The sequence below is a fragment of the Dermacentor albipictus genome, chromosome 8, assembly GCF_038994185.2.
Source record: "Dermacentor albipictus isolate Rhodes 1998 colony chromosome 8, USDA_Dalb.pri_finalv2, whole genome shotgun sequence".
Classification (NCBI taxonomy): domain Eukaryota; kingdom Metazoa; phylum Arthropoda; class Arachnida; order Ixodida; family Ixodidae; genus Dermacentor; species Dermacentor albipictus.
In genome coordinates this window covers 65,801,983-65,826,208 of record NC_091828.1, presented here as the reverse complement: position 1 = coordinate 65,826,208, position 24,226 = coordinate 65,801,983, and the positions used below count along the sequence as shown (strand labels likewise).

At 44.4% G+C, this 24,226-nt stretch overlaps 1 protein-coding gene across 1 annotated transcript in view; it reads left to right on the top strand.

Moving 5' to 3' along the window:
* LOC135914287 (uncharacterized) overlaps positions 1 to 24,226 on the top strand; it is a 335,268-nt gene that overhangs the window by 10,040 nt on the left and 301,002 nt on the right. The window contains exon 3 of the mRNA XM_070524644.1: positions 10,826 to 10,855. Coding sequence (XP_070380745.1) covers positions 10,826 to 10,855 — 30 coding nt within the window. The remainder of the gene's footprint in view (positions 1 to 10,825; positions 10,856 to 24,226) is intronic.

Genomic DNA, 24,226 nt, shown 5'->3' with positions numbered 1-24,226 from the left:
TAGATTTAGGTGCAGGTTAAAGAACCCCAGGTGGTGCGAATTATTTGGAGTCCCCCATTATGGGGCGTGCCTCATAATCAAGTCGTGGTTGTGGCATTTGGAAACTCTATATTTGAATTTTTTAAATTTATTATTTGTTCGTTAAAATATTTTTCATTAATTTATTTATCTAGGTGGGCCCACTTTTTGCTTGTAATCTTGAGACCTCTTTCTGCATATTTTTTTTGCGTATCAATGCTGTTGTGTCAATAATAATAAAATAACATAGAAGCCTATAGGCAATCCTGTTGCTATTGTGGACGCCGTAAGAGCTTCGAATGCGTCCACGGCGTGTACTTCTTGTCGGCTGGATTGCTAGTTTTGAAAACGTCATTATTTCTTTATTTAGCGTAATGCGAATATTTGTGAGAGTGAACACTGCGTAGACTCGCCTAGTGTTATCGCCTTTCTTGCTGCTATACTCTGGGACACTATATTTTGCCGCGGATGCCGGCAAGCTAGCAAATCGATAGCTCCAGTGACGCTGCCCGATAATTGTGAAACCCTAATGCGACCGGACGGAAGACAAGAAATAAAAATATTGTACGGAAAGTTGCAAATCAGAATATAGTTAATATTTCCGCCGTAGAAAACGATGAACTAGTAAACAGGATCTTTTCTCTCCATTTTTCCTTCTCACTTCCTTTCACGTGTTTCCATTTTCCTCTTCTCGCTTCATTACGTGTCTGCTTGCCTCGGGCCCGTCATATTAGCAAGGACCGCAAATTATTTCATGGACGGACGCTCACAGCAGTGCTAGCGTTAATTAATCTTGCGACTTCGAAGCAGACGCGTTCTTCTTTCTTTTTTCTTTTTTTTCTTTTGCAAGACTCGTGAGGCACCGACAGAGAAGAATAAATGGAACCGTTTTCCGGTCGGGTGGTCGAACGTGTCAGAAGAAGTAATGGACACCTCGAACTGTAAATTATCGAGTGTTAGGAAAGAAAACACCGCACAAGTGGAAGCAGACGAATTGTTTTGCGTCTGCAACGATAGCCTCTGTTGAAATGACGGCGTCCGCAGTGAAATTAATGGCGCTTTGCTTAATAGACCGAACCTAAAGAAATATTTCGCACCGCTGTGAGCCTTTGCGGCTACGACCAAAACCGGGCGAGAGATTACGCCAGCCGCGTTGCGCTTTTAATTACTGTTTCTTAATCAAGAGGTCCCAGCGCAGGCAACTTAAAAACCACGGTGAGAAAACATCAATCGGTTGGTGGCGCCGCCGGGTGCCCCTGTTCGACACTATCAGGCTGCAACGGCCAAGCAAGAAAGAACGGCTGGCGGCAAAATTTGGCGCCTGATTGGCTGAGCTTTTCCCGAAACTGGCCAATCAGGCTCGATGAGTGCGTTGCGCGAGCTCTTTCCGCGAGCGAAATCCTACCGTTTTGTTTCATTGGTGCTGGTTTTTCCGTTAGCTTGTCATTGTTTTCTGGTCGTCTGCTCTTTCGTGTTTTCTTCTGTGGAGTATTTGTTTTTTGTGACCTGCACCGTTGTAAACGCACACCATGCGGCGAATTCCCTGTCTAGACAGTTATCATTTGGGAACCGTTCGGAAGTTAGTTTCTGTCTCACTTTTTTCCACTTCATTTTATTTTATTTTTTACTTTGGCACTTCGTTTGACCGTTATTTCTTGTGCCATTCGGAGCCGATTGCCCGCGTAATATTGGCTATCTGTTACTTGGCGATGTAGGTACCTCATTATTTACCGCGCCCAGCCACTGATTTTCACGCAGTAATAAATTAGTGCAACCCCTCTCCCTTTACTGGTGTCCGTAATTGACATCTCTTATTGCGCTGAAGGTAAGCAATGCTGTAGTGGAGGCATGGCATTCGAAATTGGTTGCGAACGTTTTCACGCGACGTGTTTCAGCCGACTGAGAAAGAGCAAGTTTATGTTTAAACGTAAACTTCCCCGATCTGTGGATCGTCTATCCTGCAATATCCTGTGGAGTGCTTTACCTACGCGTGCACTTCTTATTGTCCATACAGTGACCGCTGTCTTTATGTGCAAAATAGTCGTTAACATGCTCATTTTGTCAGTATATTTTTTGCCGGTAGGCTTCACAACAGATTGCATACACGACATGTACACGAAGTTTAAGGCAAATCGTAGAATTTCGCGCAGACGTACCATAGACTTTATTTTTTTTTAAATATACGTTCTGTTTCTGCAGACGGGACATGTCAATGTGGAGGCCTTAGACCACGATGTTTCTCGCTGCTTCCAAGAAAACTCCCAAAGCCAATTCTCCATTTGACAACTGCACTAACTTTAACAGCTGTAATATATCTTTCCGAAATGATATCCCAACCATACGCTACCTCCATCGTTGTTCAAGCTTTTAACATTCAGTGCTGAAATTGAACATGTTGCATGCGGGAAAGAAACCAGACGAATGGAGCAAGATAACAACACAGCCTACCAGTGTTGTCCTTTTCGGGCACATGCACAGGTGAGAAGACCGCCAACCATCTCAACGCCACAGTTTCTTCAATAACATTCTAGTATCATATGTTGCGTTTCACAGCAGTCTTTAATTTGATATCGGAGACCCTCAGGACTGAAAACAATACGGATGTGCTTGCGTTCCGTGTACTCCGTTTTCTACTAAGCAGGCAACGCTACGTAAGTCACGCAAGCAGTTCGTACAAATAAGTATCCCTCCGCGCCATCACGCTTCGGTTGTTTTGAATCTGCGGCGCCCTCGACGAAATATTTATATCGCAAATATAACAACCGCGTCTTGAGTGCCTAATAAAACGCAGAATTACGCATTATTTGCGCACTTTTCTGCTTCCAGTATGTGACGTACTATGTCCTGGTCGCGCGCGCAGACGGCGCGATGCGGCCGCTGCTCACAGAAATGTGTTACTGCGCCCGTGCGGTAATTTATGCGCTGAGCTCCTCGCCATCTTCGACGTAGTGAATACTTCATATTTTGCAACACAAAAATCTGTGACCTAAAGTTACGTCCGCGCACATGACACATACTTCAACCTTTCTTTGAGCTTTTGCGCCTTAATTTGGCCTCGTGTGTGTGACTAGTGAGAGTAGTTAGTCTCTCTAGCTTTCGTAGCGCATTGCCCGCTGCAGCTTGATCGTAGTGTTCGCTGCGTTATGTATTTTTTTTATTTCCCGATCCTTTTGCTTTCACCTTTAGCCCCTTCCCCCATGGTACTTCTGCAGTCGGCGCTGTTATCTCTCGCTGATTTAAGGGCGGCCGCTTCACCAGCTTAGCCGTGGAACGGCGAAGCCGGCCACATAGGACGACTATTTTATTTTAGTTCTCCATTTTTTTCCCCTGCTTCGTAGCACTCAGGCAGCGATAGGAAATTATTTATGGTGTTATGGCGGCGGGGGTTCGCTTAATTTGCCGCCCTTTTGTGAAATATAGTTCTCGCCGAGCCCTTGGCTCCCTTGATTTTGCTCAGCAAGGTCCACATGCGAGGTTATTACATCGCAGTATAGATGGCGAGATTGCTGCAATTCCATAGGCGGCGTTCCCCACGCGCACTTTTCGCCGCGCAAGCGGGGTTGGCAGTGAAGAAATAAGGTATAACCCTGATGTAGTGGGTTCGCGGAGCCATTGCGAATGTTTCTGTAGCAAAAAAAAAAATGGATTAAATAATAAATAAAGGAAGGGCGGGGCAGCAGTAATTGCTCGTTCGAGACTTTCGGAGAGCGCCAAATACGCGCGCCGGCCGATAACTATTACAATGGGGAATCCTGGAACATTGGACATGTTAGTGGCTGAAGCCTCACTGTTGACGACATATTTTTGTCCTTTTTTTTAAAGCTAAAACACGTCAGCTGCATTGTTGCGTTGCGTGAACGTTCTCACCAAAAAAAAAAGTTAGGAGAGCGAAAGCTGAACATAGCGACTAATTTGCATGCCGATGCCTTTACACTAGCAGCTGAATGTAACGCTGCCTGCCATTCTAATGCTCTCTTTCTGCTGTAGTTGAAGTAAGCGGCTCGAAGTGGGGCCAGCACGGCTGCTACTCATTTAAACCTCTCGGTAATTTGTAAAGCAAAAAGGAAACTTAGTTCTGAGGTGTCACTACGCCGGAACCACGTTCTCATTATAAGGCGCGCCGTAATAGAGGAGTCCGAATTAATTTTGACCGTCTGTGGCTATTTAAGTGAACCTAATGCACGGCACGCGAGCGCATCTGCATTCCGCTCCCATTGGAAAAGCGACAGCCGTTCGAACCCAGGACCTTCATGTCAGCAGCGCAATAAACGACATAGCGAACGGGCTACCGCAGCAGGCTTTTTCTGCACGTTGTATAATTGGTATGCATGGTAGGCTGAACGCCGTACATTTAGAATGCCGCAAAAGATTGCGAACATTCGTGGTCACTTCGCACCTCGTGTAAACGTTTTGGAGGGCGTACCCATGTGTGCGGACGAATGATAGACTTCTTAAGCTATAAATAACATCTTTCAGTATTGTAGCGGTGGCGTGAGCAGCTCTTGAATGGTGGGTAATATCAAAGTCGAGGCAAGAAACACTCGACATTTGATTGAATAGTGCACGCGTATACATATCGAAATAACTGTAGCCCCCTGGCGATGTTGGCAGTGAAAAATCAACGAGAACTAAATACACAGCAAGTACATTACTCCTCGAGAATCGGTTCAGAAAATAGAAGATGACATGGCGCAAAGGTACTCTATCCGAGATGAAAAAAAATCGATGAAATGAGGAGCAAAGTCAGAACGTGGAGCGCAGTTAACGTCTGACGTTATCGATGAAATGTCACCGCCTGCGTCACAGCGACATCGGCAACCCACAAGACGAATTTCAGACATACGCAAATGCGAAAAAAAAAGCATGGAACATTAGGACATTCATGGCTCCACAATAAAGATTTGATCACTACTGACTAGGAGTGGTCACAGGTCTCTCGAACTAACATTAACATATTCTTACGGCGTGGCTACGACTCGATAAAAGCAGATAGGAATTATTGACTAGCAGTGGCATTTTGGAGACTAAACAGCTTTGTTGGCCTAAAACTCCTCCAATCCTCGCTGCGGGACACCACGGAAGACGTTCCCGCACCTCCAGAGCACTTTTGAGATACCCACCTCCACTATTGCGAAAAACCCAGAAAATATAAGTAAGCGAACTGTTAAGAAGCGACGAAACAGAAGGACTCCCCGCGGCCCTCCTGTATAATGCGCAGCTATCGCATTGAATTAGCGGCTGGATTACACACGCTTCCCGCCCATCGCCACGTGACCTAGCTGTCTGGCTTGTCGATATATATTCTGCGGCAGGGCCAGTGCCATTGTAATACGCCCCCCTGTAACGGGGTGTTCTCCGTTCCGGAAAGAGAAGGCACGTGTTGTATGCTTCCGATGCGACGCTTTTTGAGAGCCCATTTTTGTTACAGTTTCAGCTCGTCTGCATCACGCGAAATCGCTCCCCTGTTTGCAGGTTCTTTGTCCGCAAATTCTTTGGCGCTCTGAAACTTTAAGAACGAGCTTATTCGTCCATACCTGTGCACAGTGCTCGAAGTATACTCGTGTGCGCTTTGAAGCCCAGCCGTGTCCGTGTGCCTGCGTACATAACCAGCTTCGTAAACAACGCCCTTTACGCTATCTGCACCACGTGCACCCCTGCCATCTAAATGGTCTCTGTCCGTAGTATGGAGGCAAAGCCGCTTTACAGGTCTTCGATTGCAGCGCCGCGTGGTGTTGGATCTAAGAGCATTGCTACTTTGCCTTTACCCGTGTACTAAGGGGAACGGAAGAAGCTTTAAGAAGTCTTGACTGTCTTCATCGAGGCCGCCTTGGAGCCATCATGCTAGAAAGCTACGGGATCTGCTTATCTGTAACGGCGAATTGATGGCTGGGAATAGGGCAACAAAATGGTGTACGTCACGTCGTGTGAATACTCCCTAAAGCTTCGGTGATCTCATGATCGCACAGTATCAATACACGACCTAATTTCTGATATCATATTGTGCATCTTATGTCATTTCCGTCCCTTCACGCGTTAGTCAGGGGTTGTGCAAAGGCCACCCACAGAAGAGACCAGCGTTTCTAATGCCAAAAAAGTAATTAATGTATCCAGACCTCATTTGCGTTCGTCATTTGGCAATCTTTATACAGTTCTGATTTTGCACGTCCACATGTCGCACACCGCTCTTTTCTTTAACGTGCCTTCTCGCTCACTCTCACGGAGACATGACTAGTGTTGCGTTGACGTCATCATTAACAGCAGCGTCCGCGCCACCCCCACGATCATCACGTGCTTGTCCACTCCAACATAAAGCAGCCTCCCTGAGTGGTCTTCCGTTAGTGCACCACTACGTCAATCTACACCGTACTATGCATGAAATTTCCTAGATGCATCACATAATTCTAAGCCCACGATGCCTCAATAATTCTAAGCCCACCTTTTTCATCGTTTACACACTTCTGTTTCAGGTAACTTTAAAAGGCAGGGAGACAGCAGTCAAGATTAGAAATCAAACGTTGGTAGCCGATATCCTAGTTAGCATTACGAGGCGAATATATAGCTGGGCGGGTCATGCAATGCGCTGCAAAAATAACACGTGAACTCTTAGAGTTACGGAATGGGCGCCAAGGGAAGGGAAGCGCAGTCGAGAACGGCAGATAATTAGGTGGGGCGACGCAGTTAGGTAATTTGCAAGCATGAAGTGGGAGTAGAAGGCGCAAGATAGTGGTAATTCGACATCACTAGCCAACCGCCTTCGTTCTGCAGTTGAAACAAATATGCCGATGATGATGATGACGTGAGAACCTTGCAATGGTTTTTCGATTCACTTGGGCTTTCTGTGTTGTCCTATTACATTGTTGGCCGTAGTGCATGGGCTCCAACAAATTAAAAGGCTATTCCTTCCGCCTCAATGAATGACTTGTTGTCACCGACTAGATGGCTGAAGGTTACACAAGTCTTTTAATACGGCGTCTACGCAAGACAAAGAGGCTTCTCTGCAATGTTAATTGAGCATCCCAACACCGGATAAACAAACGTGCATGGCAGCTCCTCTAGTGCTCGCGTGTAACGCTGATGTAAACGGAATCACAATTAACTGTAATTGCAACCAACCATGTCACTTTAGCACAGGCGTCATTATTAACAATCACTCGTATATAGTAATGCTTCTTTTCCTTGTGCGAGAACGAAGACGTAAAACACAAACATTTCTAACGTGTGGTTCAACAAAGCATCACAAGGTGGTGCCGTCGACGTTGCTGGACACATTTGCGTCTCTGGCCTCCAGGCATTCTTTAAACGTCTACATAGTCACTCTTACAACATCAGTACTCGTTGCACAAACTGCGTGCACAAACGCTAACATGTGCTTCCATTTCTTTGCTGGATAAAGCGAGAGTCGGGTTATCGAAAAAGCCACGGGGCCGTCGTCATCGGCTCTGAATCGTCGCTGAACCGGCTCTGAAACGGTCACCGGCTCTGAATCCATCCCGCACGAAGCGGTGGGATGAGACAAGCTGCATCGCGACACCATAGACGACACCGCCGAACCAGCAGAGGGCATCGTCTGTTACGGCTAATCCTCGAACCAGGAATCCGTGAGTCACGTGAGGAGAGAGATGGCGCTGCGATTGCGCAACGGAGGTCCGAGCATCCGCCCGGATGAACAAAGATGGCGCATTGGAACTGCGATCGAGGAACGCGTCATCACCTCTCTTCTCATTTATTTCATTTTTTTGTTCTATTCGTCTCTGATGACCCCCGCGGGAAGCTCGAGATAAAATCAGCGAGGCAGGCGTCCGATAGGGTGGGTAGGGGGCGGGATGAGTGTGCTCTTCGTTTAGCGCGAACATCGGGACCTTCCGGCGTCATATCGAGACGAGCTGTAATGCAGCCGAACTTAGTAAAGGGCGCGATTATTTTCTGCTCATCGGCTGACGTGTCTTCAACATTGGTAGTCTATTTGCGTTGTCCGATAATAGATTTTCTCTCATATTTTGTGTTACTTCATGGACAGCACGAACATGTCCCAAATGCCAAGAAGGCCAAACAACACAATACATCAATAAATTTTGCAACAAATGTCTCACTTTTATTGTTGGCCTCGGCGAATACATTTCTACAAGAAAAAACTATAAAATATTCATTGAAAAAAATTTATTTATATGCGTAACTAATTTGTGGTAATCAGTTCTCTGAACCTTTAAAAACTGGGTATTCGCTCCCTCTGCTCACTTGGCATTGAAGGGTTCTACGTGCCAAAACCACAGATTCATTATGTGGCCCACCATACTGGGTGGTCTGCAGACAAGCGCGCGCGCGCGCGCGCGCGCCCGCACATACGCACACACACACAAACACACACACACAAACACGCACACCCGCCGTGGTTGCTCAGTGGCAATGGTGTTGGGCTGCTGATCACAAGGTCGCGGAATCGAATCCCGGCCAGGGCGGCCGCATTTCTATGGGGGCGAAATGCGAAAACACCCGTGTACTTAGCTTTAGGTGCACGTTAAAGAGCCCCAGGTGGTCGAAATTTCCGGAGTCCTCCACTACGGCGTGCCTCATATTCAGAAAGTGGTTTTGGCACGTAAAACCCCATAATTAATTAACACACACACAAACATTATATATATATATATATATATATATATATATATATATATATATATATATATATATATATATATATATATATATATATATATACGCGTAGGACGAGTCAGTAAAACGAGCAACTATTTCCAGGTTATATTTGAAACAGCGGTTGCAGCACTGACCAATTGGATCAAAAAGAAGTAAGGATAGGACCAGACAGAAAACAGCGTTCGCAACTGAAAGCGTACTTATTACAAGGAGGGTTAGAGCGTGGTGAAAGCAATGTTGCCTTAGCACGTGAGTTAACGGAGTCATAATAAGAGGAAACAAACTATATGTATGTATTAACGATATCCTTGCGGTTCTGCGGAGCAATAAACACAACTTATCCAAGTGTTTACCAGAATAAACATGCATTCTGCGACTTCAAAGTTCACTGCTGTATGATCAATTTTCAGTTGCACATTGATTCTTGATGAGGCAGTGACCTGTGTTAATTGAACTCGTGAGCAACACGTTGCAAAGTGGTGGCCGCATTTTAAATCATGGATCCGGGACCTCAAAGAGGTACGACGTATCGCTAGCGCATTTCTCTCACATTTGCCGCTAAATTACCAATACCTTTTTGTGTAACGTGTCACAGCGCCACTCAATAAGTAAACGTAGCGAATTCGTGGATCCTGACTTTCAAAGCATGTCTCTAATGCGCGCGCATCGTCTGTACCAGAAACGTGAACGAGGCATGATACAAACGCTCATTCATATCAAACTCTCAACAGGTTAATAAACCTTAAAGAGAAATGGAAACGTAATAATTCACCTGTACAATGGCATGAAGCTTCAATTTGGAGAATAGGCATAAAATTCACCTCGTTATTTCTTCGATTTCGAATCAATGAAATAATTAGAATGCATGTGTGGGTACACACTTAAAAAAAAGGCATTTTTACAAGATGTGGGAAAGAAATTATTAGCGGCTTGTGGAGCGTGAGAAACCGCGCACAGGAATGCCCGAACGTGATCTCCCAGCCGGTTTCAATACGCTCGGAAATGGCGGCGAGGTTATTGAGGTGATTGTGTCGAGGGTGTGCTTATTTATGTATATTAGTTGACGCGTGAGCGCATGCTAATCTTCGTGCTTGAAGAATGAAAAGTGCCATCTGAAGCGATTCTGTTCCTTGCTTAGTCGGCCGTATAAATTCTGGCAAGAAATGTTTAAGCAGCCTATCTAAACCTCTGTTACATAATTGTTGAATATAAAGCTTGCGGTAAAATTATATTTTACTCCGACTACAGGTCGCTACTTGTCACGGACCACTTATTTTTTATACGACAAAGCCATAAATTTAGACTTACAAAGAAGTTTTAGCATAATCATTACGGCGTATAATAGCGTACAGGAAGCAGCGGCTTTCTTGAACGGTCAAAATATGTATGCATAAAGAGAGATTACAGCTTCTGCATAGTTTTGCGATGCACCGCATAATTCATGGGTCATTATCAAAGTCTGAGACAGAAGATTGTTCGCCGGTAATCGAAGAAAAAAGCGAGAGCAATGTTAAGCCCTAATTTCGACGATAAGAATGCATGCATGTATTCCTACTCAGCACATCCTTTACTTTGTGGGATGTAACGGCTATAGATAAATCAAGAGAAACACATTATGTGCTATCTCCTAGCTTTAATATATGAGCAATGCTAGGTTGTAAAATTGTCTTCGAAAATTCATAAACACTCCTGCTGTTTTGATTCAAATTGGACATCTTCTGAGTGCTCCCGAATAAATAAATCAGCCTAAAAGTGCTACAAAAATAACTTCGAGACAAATGATAACGCATAAATAACTACCCTCGAGCCGGTAGAAGGCATGCACGGATCCTCTCCGTGGTCTTTCTCGCTGAAAGCTCGTTAGGAAATTTGATCAACGAACGGGATTATTGCAAAGCCGCTGCCGCCAATTACTAGGGCTCTCCAGTGCTTTACGAGGCTTAAATACAAAATTATTATCGCTTTTGCTTTACCCCTCTGAGCTTCTGTATCAAAGTGATCTCCTAACAAAAAGAACCTTCAACCTACACATAGAGTTCAGAAAGAAAAAGAAAGCAGAAGTTAATCAAATCAAAGCTTTAAGCGCGTTTGCTAGGGACTGCGAAAAACCATTGATGGTTCCATTATTCTCTCACTTATCTCGACTTCTTTTTTCCAGCAAGAAGAAATGGAGCGTGCCTCAAAGAAGGTAAGTAAAGAAAAGAAACGAAAGGAAAACTTACTGAGCTAGAGCCGACTCCTAATGAAGACATTTAGAACAGAGCGTGATGGCGTAATTAAGCCAAATTAATAATTAAATGTAATTATAACAATCCCCTCTTTATGAAACAAAATAGGGGCGGATAAACACACGACGTTAGCGGAAGGGCATTGAGGCGTCAAGCATGCCTTTCAATCACACGCCCTTTGTGGCAGCGCCATGGTAACGACTCCGGTTCTATCCCATCTCCTTTTTCATTCAGGCTTCTTTGTAAAAAAAAAGTTGCAAGGAATGAAGCCCTGTCTTTCCTTTTCTTTTTTTTTATCCCATTCCGACCGACTCATGATTGGACGACCGCCGTTCCCATCGCCTGCTCGAAACGCAATTGCTCTTTTGGGTTTCGCTTGGCTTCCGCTTTTAACTGCGCCGTTTATCTATGCATGATTCTAGGTGCCCGTCAGCCTATCGTCTGCGACTTGTCTCCAGGTCCCCTGGTTACTGTGTGTGCCTTTTTCTGCAAACAGATTAAGATTGCCAGAAAACCAGGGCCAAATATTCGTACAATTCGTCTCAGAAAGACTAGAAGAAGAGGCCTAAGTATACACATATTTTAATCTGAGCGTAAGACTCCTGGCTTTACCTACAACAAGACACTGCATTTCTGCTCTTTCGTTTTGTGTACTTTTGAAATAAGAATTAAAAGCGGACATTTCTCAATATATGCTCCAGGCTATAGGACGCAGCTTTCAAGTTCATTTACACAGGCGAAAAACGTACGTTAAAGTTTGCTGCTCTTTAATGGTCATGCATCGCAAAGTGACGTAAAGATGGCGTTAGAAAACATTCCGAATTTCACAAGGAAATTTGCTTCACCACTGTGGGCAGTTACGTAATGATTATCCGGGACCGAATTCCGAAATATATTTACTTGTAAACGCTGCTTTCGATTGGCCGAGCGCCCTTGCTGATGTGTCCGGTATCACGATTGACTACCATGTGCTATTAATATACTTTTGGCGCAAATGCTTTTTTATGAACGGACCTTGATTCCAAACGTTATCTTTTCACACAACGCAGAAAGCCAGCAATTTACCCCCCAAAAATGTCATCTGCTCTGTCCTTTATGATCTGTAAGCATCCGTTCCCGTCAACAGCAACGTAGACCTTTTATGTGGAGTGCTACGGATTGATATCCGCGATGGAAGTACGCCGAATTCTTTCATTCATCAAGACTGACCAGTGCAGCCGCTAAGAGGAGGTAGATACTTGTATCACTGATAAATTGGTCGCGCCATCTTTTCGCTGAGAAAGACAATGCTTGTTAAGTGCCTCTACATCACTATGGCGACGAGCGAAGGATGGCGCCTATACTTCGGCTTAGCCACGGCGGCCCAACATCCAGCGCCGTTCATACAACGAACACTAGTAAACGATTGTGTGTAAGTGACAGCAATCTATTGAGGGCACAGAGTTTCTCACTATAACACCTATAGGGTAATCTGGCGCCACCGTCTATGGGAGTTTCTTAAGGGGGCACCGTGCCGTCATGGGAATGACGGTATATGTGTCTGCGAGGCTCGTGTTGGCTGGTGTTGTAAGAGGCTTCGTCTAAAACGTGGATATGGCTACGCAAATAACGCGTTCTCAAAGTAAAATCTTCATAAAATGTTTCCATTCACGCATATTACATGTTTACTCACCCACGATGCATGACCAAGCGAAGAAAAGCAAGAACAGACGACTAACTGTTTCAAAGCGAGCGCGAACCTTGTCGTCTGTCCTCCAACTTTAGCGGCCCGCTGATACTTTTTACGCAACATGCAGTCGTACACACAATAACAAGTTCTCATAGTTAAACAAAGCATGTTTTCGCGTAATAATAAAGCTAAAACAGCTTTTCACGTGCTGTTCTAGTAGAAAATGAATCATTGTGACAGACGGAATGGTACTTGCCAAGCGCGTCTTCAAGGTGTCCTTTCTCTACGAGAACGATGCCAATCCGAATCCGCAATATACCGGCATTCCCATGCATACCACAGCGCAGCAGCGCCAGATTTCCCTCTAGGTAATGTAGTCAGAAACTCTATGATTGAGGGTATAAGCAGTCATACAAAGCACGTGCACTAAGCTATTTTTTTTTCTATAATAGGCTCGCAACGAGATGCTAATTAGACACATTTAAAATCTGAGCCACATATGTACCCTTCGCCAGAATGTCTCGTTCAAATTAAAGTCTGATCACTGCCTCTTAAAGGTAAACAAGGCTCACGTCAGAAGCGGTGTATTCATGTTTCCAAAGGGGTGGTCTGAGAGAAAGAAACGGACATCCATGTATGATTGTTTATATTAGGCTATTGATTCTTGTGGATCTTTTTTGCGATGGCCGTGTACAGTCGCTAGAGCTATATCTAGCCAAGTATCTCAAGCCAGTTGTGAACTATATAGGGAGAATGCTTTAACTAACCGAACTTACATTCGCAGTTGGCCATCCTATAAGCGCAGAAATTGCGAAGTAAAACGGTGTCGGTTATAATCGTGCTCGCCATTATTCATTCAGCCGTTACATTTCAAGACGCACGAGGCCTTACCATTCTCAAAGCCAGACTGCACATCTTTTCTGTCGGTGGCTATGCGGAAAGCAACAGCCGGACACAAACAAATGAAAAAATCACAATGAGAAAGTTGCCGCAAATGTCTTTATATGGGATCAATTTACAAGAATATTTTGGATGCTGTGTGCAATACAACGTTTAGTAATAATAATAATGATAGTAGTAGTAGTATATTTTACTCCAATTCGTACAACGTGTTACACCCTGCTTAAGCGTTACCGTGGTCTGCCTGGCTGGGCAGCCAGGTTAAGTACATGAAACAACAGCGAATAAAACGTAAAAAAAGGAAAATGCACAGCAATTGCTTCTCCGAAGCAACAACAAACAAACAAAAGCTAACACTATAAATTACGGCAAATTTTCCACCATGCACACCTTGATACAGAAAATGAAAACATTAAGCATAAGGCAAATAGTAAAATACCTCAGTCTATATTATCGTTCAACAACAATCGAAGAAACTTTTTAAGGTCATTTGTTCCGGTAATGCTCGAAATGGTTCGTATTTTATTCAAATAATAAGGAACATATTAGAATCATTCCTTTTTTTTTGCCATGGTTGTTGAGAATGCCGGGTATGACATACTTTTCACTCACGGCGTGGCCGTACTTTAACCTTGTAGATTTTACAGCGACTGTAAAACAAGGGTTTGTTATAACATGACAAAAATAAATTGCTTGTGTACAGGTAGCATGCCAAAATGTTCAATAATAGCTCTGGTTGTGTTATCGTGATTGTAAGTTCCGTAGGCGAGATTAGCTGCAATTGTGGGCAATATGTGGCTTGTGTGTTTATTATATATAAATATTCGGTACCGTAAATTGTTATTCTGCTTTGTAAATGAACTCTCCTAATCCTATATATACCATTTTTCTAACCGACACATTGCAAATAGACCGTAGAGCATATAAATAGACAATCACTAGGCGTAAGCGCTTGGCTAACTCTTGAACATGTAAGTTCCACGACAGTATTTCGTCAAACGTGATAACAAGGCATTTGAAATTGTATATAACTTCTAAAAACGGGCGTCATCTGCACGGACCGTTCCTCTCATGAAGGTATATACTTGAGAATCATTTGAGCACTTTGTATGGGCTATGAAATAAAGAAGGAAGGTTTTTGTAATATTAGTACAAATCTGATTAGCGGTAAATCATTAAATAAAAAACTTCGCATCATGTTGCATTTTGTCGGAGGCTTCATCTGTTTCACGAGGTAACGCCAGAGCAGTATCATCCGCGTATAAAAACAGGTGTGAGTTCAGTGGAAGACAGGTCATATCATTGACCTAAATAAAAACAAGGGTTCTAAAGCTGAGCCCCCTGAGGAACAACGGTCCGAATTTTTAATGTTGAGCTAAATGATACACCTATTTGCACCCATTGGACGTGATCAGTAAAATAATTTTTTAAATGCCATGTAGGGACCTCTGAAACCTAAGTTTATCTAATAATACATTGAGAATAATAGTATCGAAGGCTTTTTGCAGACCAATAAAAAGTGTAAAGACAATTTTACTGTTTCCGGTTTAATTGTAGAGAAGACCATGATAATCCTCTGGTATTTTTACCGTACTTTTTTCTCTGCGGAAATCATAGTGGACGTCATTTAGCAGACGGTATTTATCAAGAAATTATGTCATGTTAACTTGTACAAATTTCTCCATGATACAGGCGATTGAGGACAAGATTGCCATTGGCCTATAATTATTATAATCCCTTTTAGAGCCTTTTTTTGTGCAATAATCTTATTACACCTATTTTCCGGTAACCCACCATGGTTGCTTAGTGGATAAAGGTGTTGGGCTGCTGAGCACGAGATCGCGGGATCGAATCCCGGCTGCAGAAGCTGCATTTCGATAGAGGCGAAATGCTAAAATACTCGTGTACTTAGATTTAGGTGAACGTAAAAAACCCAGATGATCGAAATTTCCGGAGTCCTCTACTACGGCGTCCCTCATAATCAGAAATTGATTTTGGCACGTTAAACCCCCAATTTTTTTTTCATGTAGCCGGGAGTTTGGCTAGTTATTAAACTTTTGTTGATAATAAAAAGCAGCCTAATCTAGTTCTAAGTTTGGCATAATGCACTTGAGATCCCTCATCCTAACACTGTCATATCCTGGCGATTTTATTATTGACATTGTTTTCAACAAATCCCACAATTCCGGCTCAGTAACAGGAGGCATGTAAGCTCAATGAATGTTCAAAGTAACCACAGTGTCGTTCGCCATTTCCCTTCCATGTCTGCACAAGGAGGTAACACATTACACAAAGTGCTTAGTGACGTCAGTAACGAAATCTACCTTGTTTTTTTTTTCTGGAAAGGCATGTTCTTAAGTATCATCAATACTTTTTTCTTGGGTGGTTTTTCTAAGGTGCTTTGCACTAAGTTCAATTTTTCTTTACTTTTCCATCCCTACTGCATGCCGAGAATTGATTTAGCTGGTGCTCTTTTTTTGCCAGTCTTATTTTTGGTGTAATATTATTTCACAGATGCCTGAATTCTTCTCTTAGTACGAAGTCATGTGGGTGCCCATCGCGCCTTCTTAAAAGTTTACTCTTAACGTAGAATAACTCAATAGTTTCCTTGCTTATCCAAGTACTTGCCTGATTTCACCGTTTCAGCCTCATGTTAGCTTTCGAGTTCTTGCAAATTGAGTTTAGTAGCTCTACAAGCAGTTTGTAAGCATACGGGTGATTGTGCTGTAACTGGGAAATCCATTCAAACAACTTGACTAGTTTATCTACTTTTCCACTATTAATTACAATCCTCTCTGCAAGGTTCTCCAGAGGCTCCATTTTACTATCTTTTAACAATGTAAGGGAACAAAATAGCTATCAGTAACGTTTTCTTTATTAACACAGCCGAAGCTTTCATGTTGCATTACGGTTGTACTGACATGGCCAATGCTTGTTATTCTGCTGCCACGAAATTCTTCTCGTGTGTAGGCCTGAATTTCATTCTCCGAGATAAAACTGGCCAGAAATGTTAAATACTCACTTAAACCTACCTTATCAGTTAGCGAAATGTCAGAATATAAATATCCAGTGAGAATCACACGTTTATCCACTCCATAACTTGTAAGTAATTTAGCGAGCTCATATGAAAGAAAATGCAATATTCTTGCTAGGAGGTCTGTAGACACAACGAGCTAACAATTCTTCTTCATCGTTTGTAAGAGTAAGGACTACAATTTTCGCTGTATCAAAATCTACCTTCACGAATTCAAAAAACTAGAAGTTTTATAAATTCTCAGTCATCCAACACGTTTGCTCTCTCTGGACAAGTCATATGATTGATAGCACTGTATACTATAAAAGAAGCAATCAAACTCACTAATACTGATTTCAGTAAATATTATAACCTCCAAAAAAGTTAAAATATTATCCAAGTACATTTGTAAAAAGGTATAATTCTTGTGAAGACTTCTCACATTCACATGAATAGGACCTAAACTTATACGAGATTGCACTGTCCCGAATTCCTTACGTATCTTCATCCATTCAGAAAATGAACATACACTCTCAGCCATCACGTTATCTTGCACAGGTCCGCTTCGTTGTGAACAAGAAAAACAGAGGCATCTTAAATTTTTCTTAGGAATATGCGAACGTTTCGCACCCAAACATATTTGGAATGTTTTTTTTTTTAGTTGCTAGGCGCTTTGCCATCCATGGAAGCTTCTTGTTCCTAGGCGTTAGATTTTCATTCATGAAAATTTTCTCATGTTTTAGCGTGATTCGTTTCGCAAGCTTGTTACCTCTTGTTTATCTCTTGTTGAAACGGACTAATATGGGAGCCTCAGCATACCTTTTGTCTTTTGTACTGCTTCGACTTCTTCAGGGCAGGGAATGGGGAGTTTGAGTGGTCTCGCAATTGAATTTATAACTGTTTTCAAGTCTTCTCTCTCATTCAGCTTGACGGCATGTATCTCCAGAATATTGCGTCTTTAATAGGGTTCGATTCTATTCATTTCAATTTCTAGCTAAGAAAGTTTGGTGTCCTATTCTAGCAGTTGAGCCTCCATACCCGTAGTTTTTTCTTAGCTTTTTTACTTCTTGCTTCTGGGTTTCATTAGTTCCAAGCACTTCAATGTATTTAGAAGAGAATTAATAAAGTCATTCTTCTGTGCTCTGCATTTTTAGGGCTTGCTTCTCAAGATTTTAATCGGTGGTATCATGTTTAGCCATCTGCTCCTGCTGTTTTCCTTCGAGTTCATCAGAACGATGCAGCATAGTGCCTAGCATCAACAGGATGTCAACCAGAGAAAGTTGATCACTATCTTCTATCAGGTTCTTACGCTCAGAGCAAGCCCCTTCTCCAGCGTTCGTCAATCGTGTTTCGGAATTTGAACACGTGAGACACAACCGAGTAGGCATAAGTTCGGCCGACATGCTTTCTGGATTAGTCTTTGTGACGCCAAAACATTTGCCGGCCTGATAACGATTATCACGATCGCTGCAGTGAGGGTACTCGCTATCAGGTGCAATTGCCTTCAGGCATGCGAGGCAATCATTGCTATACCTTGTGAACAGGGCTTTGTGCAGTCAACTTCGTGCAGCCAACTCTAAGCGAGAGGACCATGCGGTCCTCTTGCACAGGGTTAGACAAGGTATTGTGTTTACGCGACAATCTTTGCATTGAACTCCACGCGTGGACTTACCAGACTGTGATGCGGACAGTGTACATGAGACAGCGGAGCACATACCTGTGTCCACCCCATGTGTGCCCGTGAACGGTAGCCAATGAGCTCGTCGTTAGCTTCAATTAATATAGGTCGTTGAGTAAAAATGTGTTACTTGGCCGTTAACGCAGCATATTATCTCCCAAGCGAGCCATCGAGGCTCTCTTAGAACATTTTTTGACACGGGCTTAGCTTCAGGGCTGTGAACGGGCTCTTTCAACACGAACGTGCGTACTCGTATAATCGCATCCTATACTTACTGTCTTTAGCATTACTCCTCAAAGCCCTCGTTTTCTCCTTTGTGTCTCCTCTCTGAGCAGGGTAGCACGCTAGTGTAGATAACCACGGGCCAATATCTCTGCGTTTTCTCAATAAATGTGTCTCTCTCTCTCTAGCACTCTCCTCCTGTTGAGATGACCAAGTGTGTGACAGGAAAGCGTGCGTGAGGGAAAAGCCGTGGGTGGCAACAATGAAATGATGGCGTCCGAAATGACGACAGTGTGGTGACGACTGCGCGTTCATGCTGGCACGACGAAGATGACATAACGTTGACGAATGGAAAACAATGGTCCGACGAGTAGGGTACGAAGCTCACGAATTCTTGACTATACGGTGCAAGGACGAGCACGAAGTCCATTCCAGATTGCAGATGTCAGAAGGCCCGGATCGGTCAGTCAACCCTCGAGACGAGGTAATAATTGCCAATGTTCCACAATACTGCGCGCTTCTAGGCAGGCCGCCTTCCCTTCATCCTCTGTTCACACGAATACAATGCGCGACAAGTGCTACAAATTCGAGGAAGCAGCGCTAGCTATCGGGTAAAAAGCACACCGGGAGTGTGATACCTGATTTCAGGATAAGAAACCGTTAGATTTTCAGAGGGCGCAGGGTAAAATCAACTGTCCTTTCTATATGCACAGATACAGTTGTTGCACAGCTATTTGCAGCATTGCGTTTCGACTCTTATTTGCGTCACTATGCGCGTTGCAAGCTGGCAAAATCAATGAAGACCGATTAAAATGGACGAGACATGATGGCTAAATCCTTTGGCAGTGACGCATAAAACCAAGTTCGTTGGCTTGGTGTTGAACAGTTTGCGATGAAAGTGCATGTTCGTAACGTCTTGTTTTCGTCTTCTTCCGCGCACGTAAATGGGGAAGGACTCACAAACTTACGTCACCGGGATTAAAACACTGTCATGCAAAGCACAACAATGATCATCCGTACCAAGCGTTCTTATTTATTGTTTGCAGAATACATAAGTATAGTCAGAGACGAATACATCAATGCAACCAGCGAGGCTGGATTATAATTCAGGACTGTATACTGTTTGGCTAGTTGGTGCTGCATATGGACCACTGCGCCGAGCGGAAAAATTGTCGGGAGAAGGGACACCAGGCGAACAGGACCGCGTCTTTTCTTTCCTCTTGGCCTGTCTTTTGCCGACAAGTTTTCCGCTCAGCGCAGGGATCAATAGGCTGCGTTACATTAAAGGAGAACACCAGGTGGAGTAGGCGGGACACCTTAGAAACAAGGTGTTACTTGCGAGGAAACTAACTTTCGGCACAGAATTTCTTAAATATATACACACTGCGTGCAGTTTCAAGCGTTTCCAAATTACGTAAATTAAATGATGCCCGGCGTGCACCGATCTAGCCCAGCTATCTTTTATTGATCTACGCTAGGAAACGACCCGCCCTACTAAAGAATGAACGCAAAACAGTTCAAAACGGGGCCCAGTAATAAACAATAGCTTGACACGCAATGACGTCGCAAGAATATGTTTAATTACAGTTCACCAAGCGACGCTCAGAACGAGGAGTTTTGTGGCAGCTGAGTAGTTATATTTATTTTAAAGCGTGATCGCGACCACAAATGCATTGTTATTCTGTACACGTGCTTGCACCACACGCGTAGTATTTTTTATAAGCACGCGTCTTCGCTCAGTGACATCAATAAATCTGCTCACGCAAATTTACGAGCCACAGACCGCAGCGTAGACCTCGTTCGCTTGATTTATGGACGTATTCCTCTGACCAGTTTAAAAAAAAACATTTTTTTTTGTACCAGGATCACGCCACACCTCTCGGGCGGTGCCGGAGGTGCTGTCCTGAAATTAAGGCCGTATGTTAATCAGGCCCTTCCTTCGCGGAAGTGTGCTTTAGCTATTTCTATTTCTTGGAGCGCCTTAATAAGATTACGTCTAGATAATCAGAGCACCGTTCTCTGCAGAGGCAGGAGTGCCCTTCTTCTCCGATATTATAAAATTAAAGCAAATGGTGTGCTTCTGTATTCAAGAAACAAGGCATTTACGCGAGCGAAGGGCAAACAAAATAAAAGACGAATATTTTGTTAGCCTAATTACAAAAATTTAGATTGATGCTGTCGATCCAACCCGGCTTTATATATATATATCACGAAGTAATTCATGATGACAAGGCACGCAACCGTTATGCAAAAATATGCGCTATAGGAAATGGAGTCTACAGTGGTGGTCAGGAAAATTACGCAGCCACTGCCCGCTATATTAGCCTACGTTGGTAGAGTGTTGTTAATTGCATGAAGAGTTACGTGGTTCCGGTTTATTTTCAGTGGTACGTTTCCAGAAGGCCCAAAAAGGCGTTGCACTACCAAGAGGGGTGCTATGGCATAATATAGAGACCGCATGCTTGATAATTTGAACGTTTGATTGATTGAGCGCTTGATAATTTGATTGAACCTTTAATTACAATCCTTGCCATCGAATAAGCGTCCTGCCGTGTATGAGTGTGTTGTGTTAGACCAGTGGCGCTATGTATTACAAGCACTATAGAAATGGGCCTGCAAAACGTTTACTTAGCGTAAACCGCCAAGCTAAACGGGCATTCCTTCAAATTTCTTTTCACTCGGGCCTTCGCAGTGTCATTTGGCATTGGCGTCCAACTGGCTAGCGCAATAAATACGCCTAATCCTCGGCAGCCCGCACTCTGTTCAGCCCACGTGGTCAATTTCATTTCACTCGCCCTCTCGCGTAGAACGACACTGCAGACTCAGAACCATACGCGCCCATCTAAACCACAAATACCGTCGCCTTCTTCGGTTTCTCTCACCGCATGCGTTCACGTCAGACGTGGAAGCGGAAGGCCGGGTGGCGAAAGGAGGGGGTCCGGCTCTGCCACCACCACTAATCCGATTGCGATCATCACCGAACAAACCGGCTTAGCCCTATTAATTAGACTTCATAATCCCCGCACATGCAGCCGCGCGCACCAGCTCCCCTCCCGGCGTGTCCGCGGTCCCTGCCGAGTCCCCGACTCCAATCCCAAACCAATCCGACGGCACCCCGGACAGCTCTCCGTCTCGCATCGCCAACATCGCTCGACATCAAACATGAATGTGTTCGTATGGCCGACCGCCGCTTTGCAAGTGGAAGGACGCCTCGCAAAATGACGTTCCCAGCGGCTCTCGGTCCGCTGGCAAAACTCGGCGTGATTCTTTGCCTAACGTGTGCTCTTCTGCAAGCGCGCCGCGTGTTTAAGCCCTCGTCTGCTAAGAGAGCGCGTTAGCAGACGACAATCATTCGACACTCCCTTTGCGTATTCCTGAGAGTGCAAAAAGCTACACATAAATGTTTGAAACAAATATCAAACAACGAAGTAGCTTATACGCTCCCTTCGCTTTTCGCGGGGCTAGGGTCTCCGGTGGCAGGAGCGGGGCCGAGCGTTTCCAAAGCAGCGAGATATATAAAGTAATAAGGTTCGAACGGACGCGAAATCTGTGAATCTCTATTCCCCCTCGCTTCTCTGCAGTGCGATGCACCCGCTATCTTTTTCTTTTTTTGTTGTTTTTGCTCAGCCTGGCTGTCAAATACCCAACGCTTAGAGTTGGTGGTAGCGCGCCATGGCACCACCACGCCCGTCGCATCAGCTCATCGAGTGACGCTAGCGCGGTGCTCCCCTCGGCTTCTCTCTCTCTCTTTCTCTCACCTCCCCTTTCTCACTTTACTCGATTTTCCAGCCTAGCGATATCGCTTTCGTACTTGTTTTTTTTTTATTGCCACGTGGATCTTGCTACAAGCTCCATCCTCAATACGCACCCCCGATATACCCTCACCAAGTAACCCCCCATCTCCAAACTACCCGTCCTGTCGACTGCGCCACTCCCCTCTCCGCCACGACAATGCGGCTGCCCCCATCTAACGTCCCTTAACTTTGAATGGGGTGACGTTGGGGAGCGGGGGGGGTGTGTGTGAAGAGGGAGGCGCGTGTATGCGGGGGGGCAGTTGGGGCGATATGAGCAGCGCACGAGGGGTCGGGGAAGTCGCAGGTAGAAAGGGCTTTGTTAAAAGGGACCAGGAATAACACCGCCAGCTCGAAGCCGCGCGTGTGGGCAAGCACGGAAAGGGGGCAAGCGCGCCGCGCCGATGTGAGCCAACGCAGCTACGCCAAGCTCTTGCGCAGGAAATGTTGAGGGGGCTTGTACGTACGCGTGGTGACTGCCGGTGCATGTGTTTTTCGTTTTTTTTTGTTTTGTTTTGGTATGTGTTTCCATTACGTTTGTGGGTGAGTGCAGAGTAGGGCAGGGCTATCCGTGATTTCGTGTAGTTGTTTGCTTGTGGGTGTACGTGGGTGCCTAGGCATTCATTTGTGTTGAGTTGGCACCTACAGCGATTGCGTTTTAATCCAAGCAACTGTAACGGAACTATACCGCTTGCTTATGCTTTGTGAATTCAAATTTAGCGGCAAGGTTCCACTTTGTAGTTTTCAGCACTCAATAATATGTTTGGCAGTGTGTATCTGCTGACTCTTCTATACCTTCAGTTGCTGACAGATAGTGAGATCAGTGCATGTCTGTGGATCAGCTCACCTCCATACAATGATATTTATGACACCCTTAAAAAAAAAGGGGGGGGGGGTTCTTTGTTTCTACAATTTTTGTTAAGCGTGTTTACAACTCCCGTATACTCCTAAAAGCCCCAAAAAAGGTGTCTGCGGGAGCGTAAGTATTTCTGGAAGCACCACAAAACCGGTTTTTCGCTTATGCAGTACAACGCATAATAACTAAGATTCCTAGCTAGTTGCTGAAAGATACGGGCTTGCACATGCCATCCTGTTACTATACTTGAGCTTAAAGGCTAACTCCAGCGATTTTTGACTGTGTTAATCTAATCTAACATATAGATTCCCAAGGCCTCCCTGTCCCGGGTCTGATAGTAGAATTGTTCCGCAAATTCAAAGATAATTTTAAATAAGTAAAATAAGTACAAAAACAAAACCGTAATCTCATCGAACAGCTTGGCTAACTTACTCGTGTTGCGTCAGGAGAGTTCCCCCAGCGGCAAAGGCGCGCAAGGCATGCTGTTCTCGTTCGCTGGGCGAACGAAACCGACGAAGAGCTGATTCATGACCGCCCTGGACCTTCGGGTGACAACGTCAGCTGCAGCAGCTCTTATGACCTGTCAAACAGGAACAGCTATGATTCTGACGAATTCGATAGCCAGGAATCACCGTTCGCATTCCACGTGCCACCACGAGAGGCAGCGCCTACGCGCAACACATCGCGCTGCAACATGAAGAACAAGGGTAGCGCTAACCACTGCTCTTATTGCGATTTTAGGTGTTTTGCCCCTTCTCAGAGAAGCGCTTCTCATGCTCACTGTAAGATGTACAGCATGACTTTCCGCATTTTAATACCGCAAGAACGCCGCTGAAAGCTTAAAGCACCGACCGACATCGAATTTTTGTACATCCGTAGGTACAGCGACCACTCGTCGTTCGCTTCAGATATAATACTAGCCGCTCATCAGTGACTTCAGTTAATGTCAGAACATATAAAGAAACGCAGATTTTGTGCAGGTAAACACTGTTGCATCACTCTGAGTCGCGCTTCTAAGAGCGACCACAAACTTCGAAAACAGCGAGCGGGAGACAGTAGAGCGGGAGTGTCGTTATGCAGCCTACTTATCATTCTTCGTATGCTCTTCATGTACACAATGTGTTCCGTAATGTAGGCACAGATGAGCACTTTGCGGGTATCATCGTTCCTTTAGAAAACGCGGAGTTTTCTCGCGGAATCGC